The sequence below is a fragment of the Pseudorasbora parva genome, chromosome 17, assembly GCF_024679245.1.
Source record: "Pseudorasbora parva isolate DD20220531a chromosome 17, ASM2467924v1, whole genome shotgun sequence".
Taxonomy (NCBI): Eukaryota; Metazoa; Chordata; class Actinopteri; order Cypriniformes; family Gobionidae; genus Pseudorasbora; species Pseudorasbora parva.
In genome coordinates this window covers 10,779,830-10,802,696 of record NC_090188.1, presented here as the reverse complement: position 1 = coordinate 10,802,696, position 22,867 = coordinate 10,779,830, and the positions used below count along the sequence as shown (strand labels likewise).

The 22,867-nt window shown below is 38.6% G+C and overlaps 1 protein-coding gene across 1 annotated transcript in view; it reads left to right on the top strand.

The window, feature by feature from the left end:
- Nucleotides 1-748: 748 nt before the first annotated feature.
- The window catches only part of lrmda (leucine rich melanocyte differentiation associated), a 352,687-nt gene continuing 330,568 nt past the window's right edge, over nt 749-22,867 (top strand). Inside the window, exons 1-2 of the mRNA XM_067422388.1 lie at nt 749-949; nt 1,594-1,694. Coding sequence (XP_067278489.1) covers nt 908-949; nt 1,594-1,694 — 143 coding nt within the window. The 5' untranslated portion in view covers nt 749-907. The remainder of the gene's footprint in view (nt 950-1,593; nt 1,695-22,867) is intronic.

The window sequence follows — 22,867 nt, the reverse complement described above, 5'->3', positions numbered from 1 at the left end:
TCTAAAATAATAACAACAGTAAAAATAAAAACTCAGGTCATTACTTTACATCCGTTAAACATACATTTACAAAGCATTTTCTATCATTAAGTTTGGTGAAAGACCACGACGAACCACTTTACCTTAAATTACACACGCGCTCCGATGTGATACGACAGGCAAGAACATGTACAGACACAATCCCTTTATTTTTCTATAAAGATGATAATATAAATAGAGTTCCAGTGGCGTCTTATGAAGCACATTTTAGTAGCCAAACTAAGTCGTTTCATTATTGCAGTATTCGTGCGCTACCACCAGCATAAGATCAGAAATCCTACTTGTCTCCACAGTCTGCGCGTCCAAAACTTCCGCCTATGGGAGGATCCGTTGTGACGTCATGGCGCTCCCAAGCTCTCGAGCGTCTCCCTTTCTGTGTCCTGTCATATAACGATAACAATACAGCTTTATTGTGTTAAAAAACTATTAAATGAACACACGAATGTGAAGAAATACAGTACAATAGGATTACTGAAATTATAATACAGTGAAATATGACTTCTGAATTGTAATACGTCGAATACTATATTAAACACTCTTTTGAGATTTGTTCCAACTTCCAGTGATTAAAACGTCTGCTTTTTCGTCAGAAGGCTGTCCACATCGCTAGTAATAATGCTATTCACCATTATTTTCATGGCAAACATCCTTATAACAAGCTAAAACTGATTTGAGCAATTGAACAGTGGCGCGTGCTTCCGTCTAAGATCAGCTGACTCGAGCACGCGGAAGAAGTAAAGCTTCATACGGAGCGTAGATTAAAAGTTTATTTTGGAAATATAACGCAAACGTTTCAGTCTTATGAGCATAAAACGTTTGTTGGTCCTTGTTAGAAGCTTCTTTCTTTCTGAACTGTCATTGAACGGCAATGGCATACAACGAGTCAATGGTTGTAGTGAATGGAAGTCAGGTAAGTGAAATATTGCAAACATTGTCCTTTGAACAATATTATGCATTCAAGTAACGTTAGATACCTAACGCCCTGAAGTGTGTGTGTGTGTGTGTGTGTGTGTGTGTGTTTGTTTATTTATCATGTCATGTGCCATGCAGGTGGATACATTTCTATAAATAAAATAAATGTTCTGTATCGCGAGGCAACTCTAGTCAAAAATATGAAATATTTATTATAAACTGCTTAAATAGTTGTTAAATAACATAACAGTGTTTTTATTCACACACTGGCTGTATATGAAGTATTTGCCTTCACATGCTTTTTCACAGCCGAACTGAACAACTTCATAACAAACATTTATTTAATATCCCCATTGGCTCAATAAGGTCTATTTCTGAAAGAACATTCATTCAAAGTACCAACTGTGTAATATAACTGATATCTCTTACTGGAAACACTTTTCTGATTTTACAGTATCTTTGTCACACATTCCATGAACTTACATAACAGTAACTTATTTGAATTACATGCAACTAACTCTAAACCAAACCATAATCTTAACCTTATAGTAAACTGAGATTACTCCATGCTCAGTAACTTTGCTGTAACTATAACATCTAAAAAAAATTAACCCTCTTCCTTTCTCTGATGCATTGATGCAGGTGTCCTGCATTGGGCATGATTGGGAAGACATTCCAGATTTTCTTGGGGGGAAATATGGAGAATTGGCAAGAAGATTAGATCTCAGCTTTAACCAACTGAGGTAAGTTACCTTGTGTCTGAGTGTAACTATTAACAGGACATGATAATAGGAGGTCCTTGATGATGGAAGACAACAATGGCATGTATTGCACCTATTATGCACACACTGGCTTCCCATATAGATCTGACGAGGGAGTTTTTTGTAGGTTTTGCAACAGGGTTATGGGCCACTTTATCTTCTCTGAAAACATGGAGAAAAGCCATTGTAGGTAGTTTTCACACCTGTTGTGTTTTTGATTTTGTACTTCCTTTTTGGTTTTCTTATGTTTTCAGTACACCTGTTCGGACCTTTAAGATGCAGTTTGACAACAGATGTTGGCAATGCACATGAAGGAATTCATATCATATTTGTCTTTTGAATATGTTATATTAGACTCCCTTTTTCCTACAGAAAAAACTTGAGTTGGTTGAGAAAGTTCTCTTGTGAAGGATGTTTCTATCCTGTGAAACATTCTAGAACATTGTCACAAATGACAGGATCCCAACTGCATACAACATCTCTGACTCAATCGACCTGTCGCGCGTACAGTCACACCTCTGCATTAAGTGCAATTTAATACATGCATTATGTGCATTACATCGTCAGCCGTGTCATCGACACATCAGAGAGCGGTGGGTACAGTAGTGGCGTGCCATGCTGTGGCCAGATAAAAAGCCTGATCAATAAATGTGACATGTTAATGCTGAGCAAATAGAATAAAAGATTCCTTTGACAGGACATGAAGAAGCACCTTGTGGCAGCTGGGGAGGGGGATGCCATTTCACCAGCAGGACTAGCAAAGCTGATCTGACAACTAAAAGAGAGGAGATGATGGTTATAAGGTGCCTTTGTTTCAGACTTCTTTTCTTGACCTGTCAGGCCTTGAAGGACTCTGAATGGGCCTCTTTTTGTCATGTGAAAATTGTCGTCTTGAGGCAGTTATCTGTGCTGAAAATGTGGATTCTTCTATTTAATTGATTCGCTTTGCACTGGAGTCTGTCACATTAATAATTGCCAAATCCTGTGCTGCTTCGATGTGTCGCACATAAATGTACGCTTATCGGTGCATTAATATTCCTAATGAGCTTTTGTGAATGGTGACCTGGCATTCGTTGAACACTGCAGAACCCATCTATGTTTAGGTATACAATTGTATATAATTTTGCATCATGTACCCAAATTGGTCAACTGCTATCTGCATAAATTATATAAAATGCTATATGAACAGATCTGAATAAGATCTGATTATGACTGAAGGAAACAGTAAAACTAGTCCCTCCATGGATTCATAAGTGAGTTTTTTGTGCTTTGTGTTTGTTCTTTAATGCAATGCTCCTTATTACATCAGTTTCAACTGTAATGCTTCCTGATAGTTTCACCATACACAGATAGAAACGCTTGCACTGTGGTTTATTGCCTTTGAACCATTATGCTATCATCAAATAATTTATACCTTTTTATGTGTAAGATAATTACCAGAATAGTTGGAAACATCGATAGCCTATTAATGGAAATCCTTAGAACAATGTCAGGTTCATTGTCTTTCCGTTAAAACCCTGCATGACTTACATTACTAATGCAGTGACGTGCATACAGAAGAGTGAGGTTTTTCACCACTTATGTTTCGGACTAACCCCAGTCTTGTTCACTCAGAATCACACTGTCAATAAAGATGATATTTAGGAACAAGGCTTGTCGGCAGAAAGTCCCCCCCCCCTGACATCTGTACGTATATCAAATGCGGAATGTTAAAGCTGGCTCTGAAATCATTTTTTTATACCACTTCACAGAGTCTTTGCGAAGAACAGAAGGTTCTGTTACTGGAGCTGTTTTGGTCATATGCTTTGTTGGGGTTAGGGTTACATTCAGTGTGAAATTTAATTTATAAAGAGACATGTGATCAGAATAAAGTGAGGATGTGGCCTACAGTCAGGATTTCACTGCCTCTTCAGCCATGTTCACACAAAGACCCCACAGTAAGAAGTTAATAGACAGACATCCTGCCCTCAAGCATGAGGACTTAAATATGTGAACATGACAAAGTGATGGAAAGGTTCTTTCATTGTCCTCAGGGCTGCCACAAGACAATTTAGGTCATCTAGAAATGAGCGTTTATTCTGGATGGGTCACGGTAGTTGACTAGCCATCTGTTTTAGATTCTTAGGTTTTATTTAATTAGCTTTTTAGTGGTAGTTTGCAAGGTAAATCCCTTTCTGAGAAGTCTTTTAAAGAGATAATTCACCTAAAAAGGAAAATTATGCTATTGTTTACTCATTTACATGTTCTTCTGTGGAAATAACGGAATTGTATTTTTTTTTTTTTCATTTTAATAAAAATCAATGGGCTCTGGTCTTGTTAGGTTGTTCAGAACCACATAAGGGTGAATAAATGACAGAATTTTCATTGGTGGGGTATCTCTTTAGTTCATTTAGTCTCTTTAACCCCTTTAATACACTGCTTCTACAGCCATATGTGTAGATGGACATCTTTGGGCATTGGGTTGCCATGAAGGTTACATTGCGTTGCTTGTCAATTAAAAAAAAAAGACTTCAGATTTAAAAAGTATGTCAAGACCTCTGTGTCCTGTTCCTTGCATCCGTATCGTTTCCTTCCCGAAACTAGCCATATTCACTTATGAAAAGGGACCGTTTACCGTTTACTGAAGTTCTGTTATCATTTGAAAGAAACTACCAATTCTCAGACTGATACATTTAGTGAAAATGTGTGCTGTACCTGTGAAGAGAAATGAATCAAATCTAAAGTTTAGTCATAAATTAATTTGAGCCATTATTTTGAGAATGCTAGATGTTCAGTAAGCAGACAAAGTCGTCACAGACACTGATGTACCACAGCGAAAAAACCATCGCGCGCACTCACAGGCTATGTTACCTGATGTGAGAGGTGTCAGAGAGAATATTTGCAAACACGCATGTAAAATCATATTCAGTTTATCAGACTTTTCGCTAGGTGCCTTTTGTGAGGTTTTAACGTTGAGTTGGTGTGAAGGTAAAATGTTACCTTTCTCAAGACTGGCCATGAGGTGGTATTAGATCATAGACAGGAGGAGTAATCCCAGGTTGGGGATTGCTGTCAAAGTGTCCCCTCCAGTGTCCTAGACATGCATGGCTTTGTGAGAAGTGGATGGTGAAAGCAAAGGGAATGTTATTGTCTTGTCAAGTCCTGTCTAGATGAGGGGTAAATATGATGGCCCTCAGTCATGCAGAGGTACAAAGCGGCCGTGAATTCCCCTCTCCGATGTCACTTTCTGTCTACAAGGTCCGACAGTCTGTCTGTCATCAGATTCAGTTTATTACGCCACCTTACATATGAGCCAACAGCCAAATCAAGGAGAATATATTTCAAAGAGAAACTGTTATAAGTTGTATAAACCTCCAAACATCCAACAGAATTTAGAATGATGCTCTTAACTATACAGCTGGACTAAAGTTATTTTGAAAATAGAAGTGGCTGTAGTTATCATTCAATGCTTAAGAGTTTCCACATTAACTCAAACAAAAACCAGTGCTCACCTGCGAATATGTCTTGAAAGCAAATCAAATATGCTAACTTGCATTTTCAAATAGAGCCACTTTCAAATGTAGACAGCCTGTCACATTGAGATGCAAGTAGTCTGAGGAAAACAGAACAAAGAAGACAAAGTACGGTGGCTGGGTACACCGAGAAATGAAATATAACCTTGTATGGACTGTCAGCAACGTCGTTTTATATTCATATCTAAAGCACATTATAGTATTACACTCCAGCTCATGCTTCACTCATCTGTCTCTCTTCATTCGTCATGGGCGAGACTTTGTCTTTCAAGCCCCCGCGCGCCAACACCAGAAGGCTCCTGTTAATTGACAAATGAGAGCCTGCGACATGAAGTGCTCCCTCAACATCAGAGCAAGGTGGAGTCTCCTTTTTGATGGGGCTATTATTGGCATAAGCCAGTAAAACGCATCACTCTCCACCAAAATGAGAAGTGACAACGGTAGAAGGGCCTGTCATTGTCTTCCGGGTGTGTTCAATCTGCGGCTGTGCCAGTATGTAGATAAAATGTCAGTTAAGAGTACGAGGGAGAAACTGTCGAAATGAAGTCGTCAAATCACTTAGCTCGCCGAGGGTATGGAAATTGATGCTTTCGTAGAAATGAGAATTTTCCATATCTGATCTATCAGACTTATTTAACACTAATTTTTGGGAACAGCCCAGGCGGTTTGGCTTGCATTAGAAGAGAATGCTGCCTTTTTTAGCCCCCGTCTGGATTGTTAGACGGGCGCAAGTGGCAGAAATGAAATTTATGCATTTTCATTCAGGGCGTCGCTCTTATATATCAACTATGAAGCAATAAAATCTCATTTAATTTCTCTGAGCAAATTTGTACCTCTGTGATTGCTTCAAGAGAGGATGAGCTGACAGGCACAATTGTGAGAATACAGAGAAACCATTTTGGATGCATTATAGTTGACATGTTTGTTACTTGCTGCTTTGCTAATGGCTAATTTAAATAAGTTTAGTCTGGGGTTTTTGTGTGTCTTTGTTCCACCGTGGAGATATGACCCAGTTATGCTGAAGGAAATTATTTTGAGGTCAAAGTAAACATGACATTAAACCAAAGAGAATCTTCTTGACCAAAATCACTGTATTTATTTTTGAGCCTGACCTGTATCAGCATCATTCTTTCATGAAATCTTTGATATATGCTTTGTTGTAAGGCTGGTCATTAAATACATGGACTTCAGTTGGATTAATAGTAGTAATTTAATGCCTTGTCCCAGGCAACCCGTAACCTGTGTTTTTCCAACCTTCAACCCGCGAAAGTGCACTGCAATGGCAGTCAAACCCGTGACTTTCCACCTGTGAACTTGTACTAGATCGATGTACTCCCAGTTACGAGCTGTAATGTCACACAGCCCACAAAAAAATAATGGCAGCCCTTACGGATGCAGTGTTTATGAAAGTCGTACATTAAAAACCAAATCGTTTATTAAAATAAGCCAAGGTATTGCTCTAACGTTATTTATCCGCAAATGTTACGCATTTTCAGCAGCTTTTCTAGTGTTGGCTAGTTTTCAGTCCATTGAGTGCAAGAGTAAATGAATACCAAATACATTTCCAAATATACAAATAATGTAAAATAAAAGGTATAAAAACTTCCCTAATGCGCCATTTTTTTCTCCTCCGTTTACCTCAAACAAACAAGGAGTAAGCACCTTGGCGATAGAAATGAATGTAAATGAGCATAAGCCGCGTACGGTCCGCCATGCTTTGTTTACATCTAGCTACCACAATTCCTTGTGCTCAGGCAGTTTGGCGTAACTTTGCCTGGAACGCTACAAAGTCATGAGTCGTGGTTTGAAGTCATAACTTACGGGCTCAAAAACCGGCCTGGAATGCAGCATTAGTATCGCACCAGTCCGTTTTTTGTGCTATTGGACTAACAGACCTAGTGTTGTTCAAAATGTATTCACAATAATCGGACTTGTTGGGTTATGCTTTTGTTTCGAAGGACATTCATCATGTGTAATGTGTATTCTTTAAATATTACGTATTGTGTTGTGTACTGTGTGCAGATGGACTCTAGCTCAACTACACTCACTGGCATATTCTCGTAGTGTTATTTAGTTCCAGTTATTATTAATCTTTGCTATTTTCATATTCAACAGCAACAGGAAGGGATGTCCTTGTCTTGTTTTGGAATTTCCAGCCGTTTCTAATGTAGATGGCCTTAACTTGAGGAGCCACACATCCTCGCCTCTTTTGCGTGGTAGTTTTTCCTGCTCTATGTATAAACAGATCTGTGCATGATTGCCCCGGGAAAAGTATAATCCAGTTGATGTGCAATATCTTTGCTCCCGCCACAGCAGGCGCTGTCTTCTGTCCGGCCAGCCAACAAGAGGGGAACATCAGCAAGTCCTACCAAATTAGTTTTGAAAAGTTCTGCTTTCTGTATTTTAGTAAGATGACAATCTTGTATCTGATAAAAAACATTTTTCTTCCACACGTTACTGCCAAACCACAGCAATATGGTGTTCATTTAGAGGTCTGTCCTTCTGTCCCATCTGGCTGGCAGAAGTTAAAGCCCAGGTATGAACGCACAAACTGACGCTAGTGTTTGGACTTGAACCGCAGGTTTATGAACCCACTAAATAAGAAAAGCTTTCAAGATGATTTCTTGTACACGTTGTTATAACAAGATGTCTCTAAATCTCATTTGTAATTCGACTTTCCAGGAACATTCTGTGTTTGAGTGGTGGAAAGGTCCGCTTTGTCAAACGATCACTAATCACCCTGTGTTTATCTCACAAACCACCTAGATTGTAAATGTCAGTTCTGACTGCTGACTTGTGTACTTTGGTTTTGAAATAATGCTCTCAAGACTGCTGCTTTGACATCTCAAATAAATGAATGGCTTTATTGTTGTAGATGTTTATTCAAAAAAAAAAAAAAAAAAAAAAAATCCAGTTAAGTACGAAATGATTTTGTGTGACGTTCTAATTTCGTCTTTACCTATCGGAAATGCCAATAAATCTTCTGCAGCCTGACGCCAAAAAATCTCTCTTTTCCACGAGTGCAGTCTCAACCATAGCATAAATCACAGTGCCACTGTTACAGAACAACAAAAGAGTCCTGATGGCAAAAGAATTATCTTTAAATCATTATCAACATTTCCATCAGCCAAACATCTTTTCAAACGCGCTGTAAGGCTCCTCCAGGCACATCTCAAACCTTTGGTCTTGAATTGAAGGGAACATCTTTATGTTCTCTTTTTGTTCAAATTAAATATATATTGGGCACGGGCGTCATTCTCTCTATAACTGCATCCCTGTTTTATTGTATACCCGAAGATGGATGGTGTGCCTGTGACACAGTGATTTACAGGCCCTCAGTTTTCTGTGGCAGGGCTTTAGAGAGGATAGCTGACATCCAGCCAGCACTTTGGAGGGGTAGAATAAAAGCTGACGTTTTATTGGCTTTAAGGAAGAGAGAATAGGAAGGCCAGTCACACAGGGGAGAATAATAGTTTCTGTACTTTATTTTTCTCAGGCCCTGCCAGCTGTCACAGAGCCCCCCAAAAACGGAGGGGAAATTTATAGGGTATTATTTAGAGACATGTCAGCGGTAATGACTACAGCTATGATTTCAATTATCACCCACTAAATGTAGCTTAATTCACTGTGTTTGGTGAGCCTAATGAGTGAGTCTGACATCATTTTTCAAAAACTCGATACTGTGCTATTTTAATATTTTATGTTGACCGTTGGTTTAATTTTCCTCCCTCACGTTTGGCATCGAGGAAGGGTCGGTCCCTCATGGGCTGTTGTACTGTCAGCGTTATGTAGTTCAAAGTCTTCCCAGGGATATATTTTTCCATTGACAGAAATCCAATTAGTTTTAGTACACAGTCTGGCTGAATAAAAAGGCTCTTAAAATCTACAATATGTTTCCTTAGCGCTTTAGCAGAGCTCAAACTCAGTGATGGATTTTTATAGCCTGACCTGATGGGGCCCTGCATGGCAGACATGCCTGACTCCCTTCCTCTGTTTTGACATGTTTAGAAACAAACGAGTTAGACATCATTCTCTCTTCGCTCTCGAAAGCGGTCCGTCAATATCGCCGCACGTTTAGCTTCTCATTCATGTTGATTGATTATCGTAAAACTTAATCCACAAATGGCTTTAACGTCATGCTAATGAAGAAGGATGTTTAATGCATCGCTGACATGTTTAGTAAGATGCTATTCTGATGCATGATTGCCCTGTGAGCAACGACTGGCATCTGGGCTGCTGGTACGAACCTAGCTACAGGTCTAACGTTAAATCTGTGTTAGTCTGTGGTTCGCTGCCAGTTTATGTCCTTTATCACGCAAAGCCATCTCCCTGATTAATGATGTAAGCAACTCGAGGCATGGAACTTATTAGTGCTTTGAAGCAAAAAAAGAGCCTGCCATACTTTAACTTCCCCCTGGACGTTTCCCAAAGGGAGAGAGAGGGGGGAAAAAGAAGGTTAGCAGTTTGGAAATGGAACAAAGGATTCCCTCTCGGTACTATCCTCTCAATGTGCTTGCTCCATGACACTTTGTCTCCCACAGTGTCTCCAAGCAAGCCTGTTCTGAAAAGTGAAGACAGATACGCTGGCTTTATCTTGCCAAGATTTGAAAAGAAGATTGTAGCGCCTTCTTATGTTTTGAAGTTTAGGGGCAGTTCCTCTAGCAGGCGCTGTGATAAATGTTAACACCGTGTGAATTTGTCCAGCCACCATAAAACACACTATGAACCCTGTCATTAGGAATTTACTCTTCCAAGCACTCATCGTTATTAGAAAATATTTGTCGTAACAGTTTGTGGATAGATGCTGCCCAGAATAATAAGTCAGCCTCAGTGTTATGATTTTTGTTAAACAGTGGTGTGCCACCTGGAGAGTGATGAACTAGAGGGTACTCTCCAAATCGCTTGCTTTGCAAACTTGTACCATCCCAGTTTTTTTTTTTTTTTCATCTTGGCCGGCATACCAAAACCATACAGGGGTTTAAACAGCTGCTGCAGATTTTGAACACAGCTGCAACACATCTCCCCCACACATTAAGAGCTTTTTCACTGCTAAAACACGTAACAACTACGTGTGTCCTTAAAAAAGGCAGGTTTGTGCTGCACAGTACGTTGTATGGAAATCAATTACATTTTTAATAATTGCTGTATCATAATCATCTTTTTTTTATTATAGTTTCAGTTTTGTGATCTAATAATCAGTTAGAAGCTCATATTTTTCATATTCATATAACGTTCTGGAATATTTTTTGTTAATTATATTGATTACAATCTCAGCATTTAATCAGCTCTGAATGCTGAATTAATTTTACATTGATGATTTTTAACAAAAAATGTTTTTCATGTACTATGGACCGTATATTATTTCTTTTCTTGACAATGCTGAAAGCTTGGTATTTTGTTTATTTATTTATTTATTGATTCATTCATTCATTCATTTTAACAGTACAGAACAAATGAACACTATTGTATTTCATTTTTTAAATTGACAAATTATAATTAAAATGATTCGTTTGACTGAGGATATTTCCAACATTTTTATACTGTCAATTAATTGTGTGTATTGTAATCACATTAATTTTTTAAAATACTGTTAATATTGTTTCTTTTTTTATTGTTATAGTATATCTAAAATTCTGTCAACATACTATGATGTGATTAAGTTATCATACATTGACATGCAAAATGTTAAATAAGATTTAATGTCAGTGTATTATGACTGTCCCACTTCTTTGGCATAAGCCCTATTTGGACGGTAATTGTTTCTCATGCGGACATCCCTAAAAATAAATGTGCATGCCACCTCAGTGATAAAAAAGTTTTGTGATCCTGTGCACCTGGGAATGATCCTGCTCACTGCTCATGTGGTCAGTCGAATGACTGCTGTGAAAATGTCATATGCTTGGAAAAATAAGAATAAAATCATATTTAATTTAATAATAGGATATTATTAATTATATAATTATTTAAATCTCCTGTTTAAAAAATTGTCATTTTAAAAATTTGGAAATGAGCAGAAATAAGTTAATACAATACTGCAAATGTAACCTATATAACGTTAATTACTGCCATTATTAATTCCTCATTTCAAATGTTTCCTTGTTGTTTTGTCTTTCTCTTTTTTTAGCAGTGATGAAAGCTTATTCTTGTAAATACTTTCCAGCATTTCAGTAATAAAAGTGTAGGCTAGTTTTTTAAAATTAATCCAAATTACAGGGAAATGCAACAATAAGGTGCTCCACGGTGGTCGAAAAGGAACAGTTAATATTGAAGCAATATTTTCTTGAAAAACTCAGAGATGTGGATTCAGACAGCAATTAAATTAAAACACAATCTTGGTTTTTGTCAAAAAAACAGTAGGTAATTCGACTGGGGATTTTTACATGGGTGGTGGGAGAAAAACACTGAAATTCTGGATTCAGACTGCAATAAAATCACAGACTAGCCCCTGTAAATTATGAAAATTCCTTATGACCCCACAAGAAACAATTACCATCTGAATAGGGCTATACTTGAAATCAGCCAGCATCTGAGATGGCAGAAGTGTGTTGTTGTTTTTTTCAATTGGCCATCAGATACAAAACTTCTGCCACAAAACAGTATTGATTATGAACTTGAATTCAGAATGATTTAACTTTAATAAACTTTATTAGAGTAACAATACAAATATACATTGTTGAAAGGTGTACTACCTTTTACCCACGTACCACATCCTGGTAAAAAAAAAGTCACATCAGTCACCTGTGAGGCAAACAGATATATTGTTTACATCTCAGGTAGGAGTCTGCTATTATCTGGATATTTGTTGGTGTTTAAGGCATTTCCCCCCTCGGCTCTGAGACTGCTTTGGTCTTGAGTAAAGAGTTGTCTTTTTGTGTCTGGGTCTGTTGGTCTTCAGAGTCTGTTTCAGAACTGAGAGAGCGGGAGGCTTCAAAATGCCTAACATAGGAGAGGGAGGAGGCAGGATATCCTCATGAGCCTACTTTTTCAGACAGACAGCCTAGACTGCCCCTACATCGGCAGTATGCGTCTGATCTGAGGAGAGTTTGTGAGTCAATAAGATAAAGGGGTTCAGGTGCAATCCCTTTAACGGACCTTGCTGCAAGAGCCCTCGCTGGCACTGAAGGGAAGGAAGGGATTTCATAGACCTGTGACACGGACTGTCTGTTCCTGTCAGCTCTTGGTTTAGAAAAATTGCATATTCATAGTTTTACAACATGTGTGCTGCCTACTACCCTACATAGTCATCTGTCTTCTTAGGCAGTATCCCAATCATGGTTTTGCTTTAGAACCCAGGATTTAATTAGGAACCAAAAACTCAACCTTATCTTTTATGCCCGAAAGTATTTTTTTTCTTCCAAATACTAAGCATTACAACATACCATTAGCTACAAATACATAATAGTTTCTATCTGCACAGATACTGGCATTCCTTGACAAATAATGAAAAATGCAAAAATGTAACCCATGACTAGGGAGCTCAAGAAAGATGGAGCACAAATCAATGCAACAGAACGCTTCATCTTCAGACGCATTTAAGCAACTATTTAAAATTCATGGCACATTAAATACAAACTCATGTCAAGCCAGTCACATTGAAAATTGTGTGCACGCTTATAATGTTTATTACAGTAATATTCTAACTGTGCCTTTTGAGATGTTTTTTTAGTTGATCAGCAAGTTTTCGGTACCTCCGTACAATCAGATAGCCATATGCCTGTCATTTTCTTCTTAAGAAAAACACATACGTGTTTTCTTAATATATTTTAGAACTCTTTCAAGAATTCCACTTATGAATGTTCTTATGAACACATTTCTTAACTTCTCAAGGAGATTTTCATGAATTTGGCACCTGGGTCATCTTCTATTTTATTTTGAGAGCTACTTCTCTAGAATTTATTCTGGAGATGTAACACCCATCAAACAGAGGTCTAGGCCTAAGAAAGTTGTACCTCCTTGTGTTTGAACTGTGCTGCTGTGCTCTCAGCCCTCGATAAGACCATGCTGAGGATATTAGGACTTCAAAGCTTGTCACTCGGTGTAAAGAATTGGGTGCTTTGGGGGTACGATGTTGTGTTTCACTCTACGCCATGTCATGTCAGTGTGTTATAAAGTTCAATACATGTTGTTCTGTTTTTCTTGAATTGTTTGTAGAGTTTGATTCAGTGTACGACATAAAGAATAATAAAGTGGAGTTGCATCTTGATTTATTTTGAAAGCCGTTACCGCCTAGGAATAAGCCATGCTGTGCACCACCAGGTCATTTTGCGAAGTTAGGCATCATGACCAAACATCTTAGTCCAGCTTACTAGAGATATAAATGCCGTGTCCCCTCTATAGAATTGTAGTCACAACCGGTTGGTGGTGTATTGCAAATGTGGATCCTTCGACAGGCCAGGCAGGCAGTTTAAATTAATTATTAGCTTTATAGCAGCCCCTCAGGCCGTGCTGAGGCAGCTGAGCCCTAAAGGGGGCTAATCCGGCCCTGCTTTACAGAAAATCAATGCTGGCCTTTGGTGTTGGCATGCCATCCGGGTAGGGGGACACATGTCAGATAACTCCTGATTTTTTCATGAGGTGTGTTTTGAAGTTGTAAAACCAATGGGAGGTAGCTGGAGGTGCTAAAAATGAAAAGAATATCCGGAAGCTACGAAACGATGGCCAGATTTCTTATGAGGGTGTGACAAGTATTAATGAAACATGCAGAAAAAAAGAGGAATTTTACTTGAACTACGGGTGATTGGAATTGGCGTGGTATAGGATGTATATTGAGTATATTGAGTTTTTCTTCACTCTGCTTATAACTCAGCCTCTTATTTTATGTTTAGAATCTCTGTACTTCTGTTGCTAAATCATTTATTAAGAAGGAGAGGATCTTTCCTCTTCACTTAGAGGTTACTGTTGGATGACTTGTTAGTGCCATTTTGCAGTTGCTAAAGTAACTGTCTGAAATGATAATGCTTTTCATAATGTGCTGCATTGCATTACCACTTTCTCGGTGGAAGAGAGTGCTTTCACTGTTTCATCAGACTAAACTTCTGCTGGCATAATCTCTGGATCAAACGTACATGGAAATACTATTACATCAAACATTTAGTCAGGAGTGATTTGCGATTCATGTGAAAGTCAAACAGTAGACCATGAAAGTGTCTTATGTGTTAAGAGTTCCATTTTTAAAGGGATTTCACACACACACACACACACACACACACACACACGCACACGCACACGCACACGCACACGCACACGCACACGCACACGCACACGCACACACATACACACACACACACACACACACACACACAAATGTGTTTCCTTTCTTCTGTGGAATGCAAAATGAGTTATTTACAGCAGATGTCAAAGCTGCTCTTTTCCATGCAATGACTTCCATTCTGGTCGGTTTCTCAATCAGAGCCTATTATAGGTCTTTAGAAGACTTGGAATATAGTAGTTGAGTTGTATGTAGTGTTTTTTTTATGTTTTAGTGTTTTTTTTCCTATGTGGATCTTGACAGTCACTGGCCACTTTCATTGAATGAGACAGAGCAGCATGGACATTCTTCTAAATGTGTTCCACAGAAGAAAGTCATAGAGATTGTAATGACATGAGGGCGAGTAAATGATATGCCCAACCCTTTTAAAAGACGAGAGTATAACAAGAGACAATTACAACTGTATTCATATGCACTTTATTCACTTTATAATATCACTTTATTCATGAGTGCTCTTTTCCAACTGTCCACTTCAGGTAGACAGACCTTCAATCTGAGTTTCAAGCTTCGAGCTCCCACCCTCAAATTTGACTTGTGTTCATTGAGAGGTGTTATTTCTCATCCTGCCCTTTTCTCACCATGCTGAAAGCTTTCTGGCTGAAGCTCCTGTGGAGGTGCTGTTATCCTTTGGACACATGCGGTGGATGTTTCTCCCAGTGGCTCAGCAAGAGGCCTCTCGTTATCTCAGGGGAAGCCCTCCAGTGCATCTGAGGGGGAGCATCCTCTCAAATCCCAAACGTGGGTTCACTACATCCCCTCCTCACCCCACCTCTCTTCATACTTACTACCCCCACTGGCCTGGACACCTCCTGCATCTCTAATTCCTACACACACTGTTTGGTTTTCCTCAGTGTGTTTCTGCCCATCAGTAGCAAGAATGAACAGAACAATTTTTTTTTGTGTTTATATATTCTCACCAGTGTTCAATCAGCTTTCTGCATATTTGTGATATTTTTACCTTTTATAAAGGGTATTTTCCCCCCTAATCTTATTAAATATAGGCTATGCTTCAGGTTTCATATTATATTCTTACATTTGATCTATACATTAAATTAAAATAAGACACTATATATGAGGAGCCCTTTTCCAAAATGCTATAAATCCATTTGAATAGTTTTCATGAAAATGTCATTTTTTTTTACCTAAACCCAAACATTTTGTTAATATTCGATTTATCCTGTGAAAATGGTCAATTGGCTCAGTCTGAACATATGAACAATTAAACAATGATTGTTAAATGAAACAACAATATTGTTGATTATAAATTCAAAGCTTTTTTTTTTTTTTTCAAAACGCTACAAATCCATCCTTTTTATATGTAGTTGGTTTATGTATAAAAAAAAAAAAAAACAACAACAAGCAACACGTCACATGCAGCATATGACATCAGGGGTCAAGACGATTGGCGGTTACAATTGCATTCCGGGGGGCGGGTGGAGGATATGGGTGTCGTAGATTGCCGGTAAGACTCGCGTCCCGGTAGGGGGTGTGGGTTGTCGTAGATTGCCGGTAAGACTCGCGTTCTGGACGGGATTATGTTCCGGCCGGGATCGCATTCGCGGGGGCACCGCAGCGCGAACGAAAAGGCACTTTCACTTTCAAAGAGGCAGGGGCTCAAGACGAGATGAGAGGATATATTGCATTTAGGCTAAAACAGGCTCGGCGCTTATGGCGGTTTGAAAAAAACGCCATCTTGCAGTACATTTTAAACAAGGAAATATAGCGATTTGGCCTTAGATATTTTTAGAGCAGACAATAAGTTCAGTACACAGCAAAATGCCATGACAAACTCATTTTTTTTTTATTTGGCATTTATCGCGTTTTGGAAAAGAGCTCTTCATATATTACATTATTATTCACTATCGAGTGCAACTTAGACTAAATGAATGCAGAATCATTCTTGCATTTTGCTGATTTGCTAGTTATTTTTTGCTATTGGGATTTTAATCAGCTTGTCTGGTCGGGCAAGTAAAATTCTCTTTCACTTGCCCCTTCAAAAAATCCACTTGTCCCGGCTCTCCACTTATCCTTTGTCCAAGCGTTAATGTCGAGCCCTGAATCTGGCATACTAGCAACATCACTTCCGGCACTTGCATAAACTACGCCATATTGTGCACATTGACCTCACTTAACGGAATTGATTGTGCATTTAAGATTTTGTTGTGCATCGTGGTAGCCTAGAAATCTAGACGCACCCTAGCGGCAGCAAATCTAATCTGCCCGTGAGTGTCGTCTAGCAACTCTCAATACCCTTCTGAGCTGTAATCGCCAAACTCTTGGCGGGCCAATCACATCGTGTATAGAGTCGGTGGGCGGGGCCATAATGACGACGGCCGAGTTGCGTTTGCGTGCTTCTAGTAAACACAGAAACTGGCGAATGGCGGTCTTTCGAATCAGCTTTGACCGCGACTCTGGAAGACTTGGAGTTAAGCTTTTCTCTGAGAAAAGAACAAAGAACGGCACTGAAGTCATTCTTAAAAAGGGAAGATGTGTTCTGAGTTTTGCCGACCAGATACGGCGAACGTTTAATCTATCAACGAGCTCCGCTTCACCTTCGTTGTTCTGGTTGGTGGTAGCGCTATCCTATCGCGTGCAGAGGGAGTTTGAAAGACAACCGTTTATCCCGCCCCTCGGATTGAGCCCTGTCAATGGTGAGTTTCCAGACCAAACATCTTGATGTGGGTCTGGCTTGTCAGGCTAGCATAGTGGTGTATTAGAAGTAAAAAATGATATAGGCCTAAATACTGTTCGGTTTCTCACATAAACCGATTGTTTTGTGTCTTAAGACATATATATATTTTGTCACGAGCTGCAGTGTTTAATAAGGATTTTTATGTGCATGTTTTTTTACTCTCGTAGTTCTCATACACTCATGTGTTACCATTCACCTGCATTATACGACTGCAATGGTTGGAGTTCAAAATCTTAATTTGTGTTCTACTGAAGAAACAGTCACCTATATCTTGGATGCCCTGGGGGTAAGCAGATAAACATCAAATTTTCATTTTCAAAAAGTCTTAAATTCCCTGAAGTAGTTCTAGGTCTTAAATAATTTTAAACAGGTCTTAATTTTTCTAGCGCTTATAGTAATGCTCATAGAAATGCTCCTGCAGCGCTTACAAGTGTGTATGTGTTTTATTTTTATTCCAGGTTGTTGTAGTTCTTTCTTTCGCTTTTTTCTTTACGCTATCAAATTTCACGTCATTGGCACGATTCTCTCTCAGATTGTACCACAGACACAAAGACTGAATCCGAAATCGCCCCTTAAACCCTCATATATAGCCATACCATAATCTGTCACTTAGATCTAAAGATATTCCTCATGGAGTTATAACACATAAAATCTCAGAGACGCATGTAGTGTAGTATTTTTTTAAACTTTATGACACATGCAAATATCATGGATGGCCCAACATTTATTATTTTACAGCAGATTCTTGATTAAAAAGAGCCAAACCTCACCACATAATCCATCACTTATATCTATAGATATTTATCATGGAAACCGGAAACACTAGTTTGGAAAGCTTTCTGAATACTTGGTTCCAAATGCTATAACTTTTGATGATTACTTTATGCTATTCACACAACATTTGATCCAAAAAAACAAAAAACAATTGTCTTCTTAATTTCCTTCCTTCCCGAGTCATTGCATGTCCAAATAAGAATGATATATAAAAATTTCCTTGAGTTTTATCAACAGTTTCTCATCATGAAAATGTCCAAATGTAATGATTTTTCATTTTCTAAATGTTTTTTTTTAAAGTTTTCTATCAAACAGTACATAATTTGACTCTACTTGTTACAGTTTTGGAGTTATGAGTCTTTACTTTTGTGTATGGTACTCAAAAACAAAACAAAAAAACCCTTTAAAAATACAGTCAGGGCTTAAAGGGTTAAATAAAGGTTAATGATAATTAACAAATCAAAGATTTTTTGATTTATTACATTTTACAAAATGTCCCCATTTTTCTGGAATTGGGGTTGTATGTTAATATTAAATCTAAAAAAAAAGTAACAGGAATGTGTTGAATAGCATTGTAGATTTTGCTGTATTGTTGGAATTTGAAATTGTATTTATATTGTCAGGTATTTATATTATTAACCAATACAATTTTGGAATCATGACAACAGTTAAAAGCAAAGAAAAATCTAAAACAATGCAATTTCTAAGCCTTGGCGTCTTTGCCCATATTGATGGTCTTAAATCAACTCTGTATTCACATTAAGCACATCTAAATAATGTTCCTTTGTTTCAACATGAAGACAAATATCATCGCCTGCCCTTGTTCATGCACATTATTATGTGCTAGTCCCTTTAGAGTGGAAAGCTGGAACTGATGCATTATCCTAGTGAATCCATCTTTCACCCAACACAATGAATAATGGAGAAATGTGACTAACGGCCAAAAAAGAGAAGGGGAAAGACTCATGAATGGAATTAAGGGGAATGATGCAACAAGGCTCTCCATCTAGAGCACTGCATCCCATAGATCATTTTATATTTAACTGAAACTAGAAGAGCTTTGGATATTAAACAGGACTTTGAGTTTGTTCAGCTGGGCCTCTTCCTCCACATTCAACTCTGGGCAAAAATATGCGCTTGTCCCCTTTGTGCAGAAATATGCCAGAAGAATGATGTCATAATTATTTTAATATGGTCCAAAGATGTGATGCTTAATGTTTAGTGACTGGAGTCTATTGAGTGAGTGTGAAGGGTGTCTCTAGGCCTCGCTCGGCAACAGAAAGGCAACATTGTTCGCCAGGGATGAGGATAGACACAACAACATATTTCATGAGTGCATGTGAAGTGCTCCCTCACAAAAGGAGATTTTCACCAAATTACAAGTAAGATGAACTGGGCATCTTTTGTGCAGCAGTGCAGTATTGATGAGTTGCCTGGAGCGACTGCTTTGCACTGGGATGGGGAGTGAAGAGACGGAATGGGCCTCACTATTTATAGAATGCTTTTGGAAGAGACGTAGCTCGTTGGCTTTTGGATTAATATCTTGTTTTCCAAAGCAGATGTGTGAGATTTAGATGTGTAATCAGATTATTTTAATGGCTGTACTTCATCTGCTCTTCATTTTAAAGTTGAAGTGGATAATTTCTGCATTGCTAGAGGCACCAAACTAAATTGCATGAATGATGACGGCTGAAGTTTCAAACTCTCACCAGGTTGTCATTGTTCAGAAAAATGGGTAATCCCATCCTTAAACTCATGCTATTGGATGAAATGATTCTGACCCAATCAGGTCGGTGAAACAAGTAGATGTGACAATAGCCAAACCTTTGGCAATATTTTCTAAATGTTGATAAAAACTAGCAAAATGACAACGCTTCCATTAACCAATAATCGTGATTAATCACACCTGTTTTGTGCTTATGACGTTAAACAGTCGCCATTTATCTTATTAAACACATTTTGTCTTAATTTGCTATAACTAAAGTAAACATTACACAAAACTGTATTTTCTGCAAGCTTCAAGGATCAGTGGAGACTCCAAAAGAAAACCAAATAACCAAATATAAGGAGTCCATATAATTCTATTATATAATACATTTTTACACACCTGAGCACCCATGACTATTATTAAAGAGCCTTTACAGAATTCATCAGTGTATAGTATGAGTAGAGAGCAACAACAACGAGATAGTTTTCATTTTAGACATGTTATGTAAAATATGGACATTTAAATGTAGACCTCTCAAGCTGCGATACCGAGCAGAACCACACGGAAGCACCAAAAATCTCCTAAATCAAACGCTTTGACTGCAAAAAACTACGATTACTAAACACAACACGTCGCTCCCTCCGCTGCACACATGCTTAGTATATCTCTCTGCTCATTATCATTATCAGTTCTCTTAGATGTGTCAAAAAGTGAATCACTTTAGAAATGTGTAGATCAGTGCTTACTAGTAGAGACGCAAACTGTTTGAAACGGTTCAGTCCGATTTGGTGAACTGATTCACTAAAAAAGAACCGGTTCAAACAAACGATTTGTTCGCGAACCGGTCATCACTAATGTTCACACATGCCAAATCAAACATTATCCTTCCCGAGTGTGTGTGGAAACTTGTCCACACACAAAAATATCCAACTCCACTCCATTTATTATCCTAAATTAGATGTACCTGTTTGAGGTCGTTAGCTGCATAAAGACACCTGTCCACCCCATACAATCAGTAAGAATCCAACTACTAACATGGTCAGGACCAAAGAGCTGTCCAAAGACACTAGAGACAAAATTGTACACCTCCACAAGGCTGGAAAGGGCTACGGGGAAATTGCCAAGCAGCTTGGTGAAAAAAGGTCCACTGTTGGAGCAATCATTAGAAAATGGATGAAAGCTAAACATGACTGTCAATTACCTCAGACTGGGATTCCATTCAAAATCTCACCACTTGGGGTCTAAATGATTCTTAAAAAGGAGAGTCAGCCCAGAACTACACAGGAGGAGCTGGTCAATGACCTGAAAAAAGCTGGGACCACCATTTCCAAGGTTACTGTTGGTAATACACTAAGACATCATGGTATGTAATCATGCATGGAACGGAAGGTTCCCCTGCTTAAACCAGCACATGTCCAGGCCCGTCTTAAGTTTGCCAATGACCATTTGGATGATCAAGAGGAGTCATGGGAGAAAGTCATGTGGTCAGACACTTTGGGGGTGTTTTTCTGTACATGGGACAGGGTGACTACACTGTATTAAGGAGAGGATGCCCGGGGCCATGTATTGCGAGATTTTGGGGAACAACGTCCTTCCCTCAGTTAGAGCATTGAAGATGGGTCGAGTCTGGGTCTTCCAACATGACAATGACCCAAAGCACACAGCCAGGATAACCAAGGAGTGGCTCTGTAAGAAGCATATCAAGGTTCTGGTGTGGTCTAGCCAGTCTCCAGACCTAAACCCAATAGAGAATCTTTGGAGGGAGCTCAAACTCTGTGTCTACTGTACCAAATATTAACATTGATTTTCTCAGGTGTTCAAATACTTATTTGCAGCTGTATCATACAATCATAAATAGTTTTAAAAAAACATACATTGTGATTTCAGAATTTTTTTTATTTTTTAGATTATGTCTCACACATTGGACATGCACCTACGATGACTTCTACGATGATTTCAGACCCCTCCATGATTTCTAAGTGGGAGAACTTGGAAAATAGCAGGGTGTTCAAATACTTATTTTCCTCACTCTGTGGATATACACACACACACACACACACACACACACACACACACACACACACACACACACACACACACACACACACACACACACACACACACACATATATATATACACACACACACACACACACACACACACACACACACACACACACACACACACACACACACACACACACACACACACACATATATATAAATTTGTCTTCTGGTGACCTGAAAAAGCGAGAAAACGAGTTTAAAAAAGGTTAATCCTATTCGTGTCATTTATCCCATCTAAGTCAATAGTAGTTTTTTATTTCTTAAAAGCAAGTTGTAATATCTGTGTTATTGCATTTGTCCATTGCTCTAGATCTCTCTATTTCAAACCCCACCTCTGATTAAATGCTGTAAAGTAAAATTATTCAGTGTATTTATAGTCTATTGCCAGCTTGGCTACAGCGGTAGCATTTAAGCGTCCATTTACAAGCTTTTAACTGTCAAGATCCATTGAATTATGGATATTTACTTTGCTCACAGTTCTGCAAACCACCAAAATGACTTTTAATGGTGCAAGTTGTAATATTAATGTTTTCTTATGAGCACCATTATTAGCATATCAGTCCAGTTCCTGAAGAGTTGGCTATTGACTTTTGATGAGGAGCGCACATGTTAAAGGAGATCTAGTAGTTCATAACTCTCCGCTTTACTCACTGTCATTTTTTTTAAAATGCAGCAGTAGATGAATCCAGAAGAGATTTTGCATCTCTGTAAATCTGATGCTATCGGCCTGTCACTGAAAGTGTTGACTTATAACACCTGGTGCATTTCTCAAAGGCTAAAGCGGCTTGTGCTGTTGACTGGGAAGTCATTTAAGAGGGAGAGGGAGACTTGTTCGAGATGTGCATTTTAATCCTGGTCTGTTTAATGTTCGCCCCTGACAGTCTGAGCCAGACATCATTTTAATGGCATGTACAGTGATAAAGCCAATAAAACGTCAAGATGATTGATAATATGAGCATTATACCAATATGACTTTCCTGTCCTCCTCTCCGCAGCTAGATGATGGTTTCCAAATTGAATTCGGTGTGTGTGTGTGTGTGCGAAAAGCAGACAGGGAATTGTGTGTGTGTGTGTGCTTATGTGTTTGTGTATGAAAATGAAGGTGTTTTTCTTTCGTAAACCTGTATGTTTCTA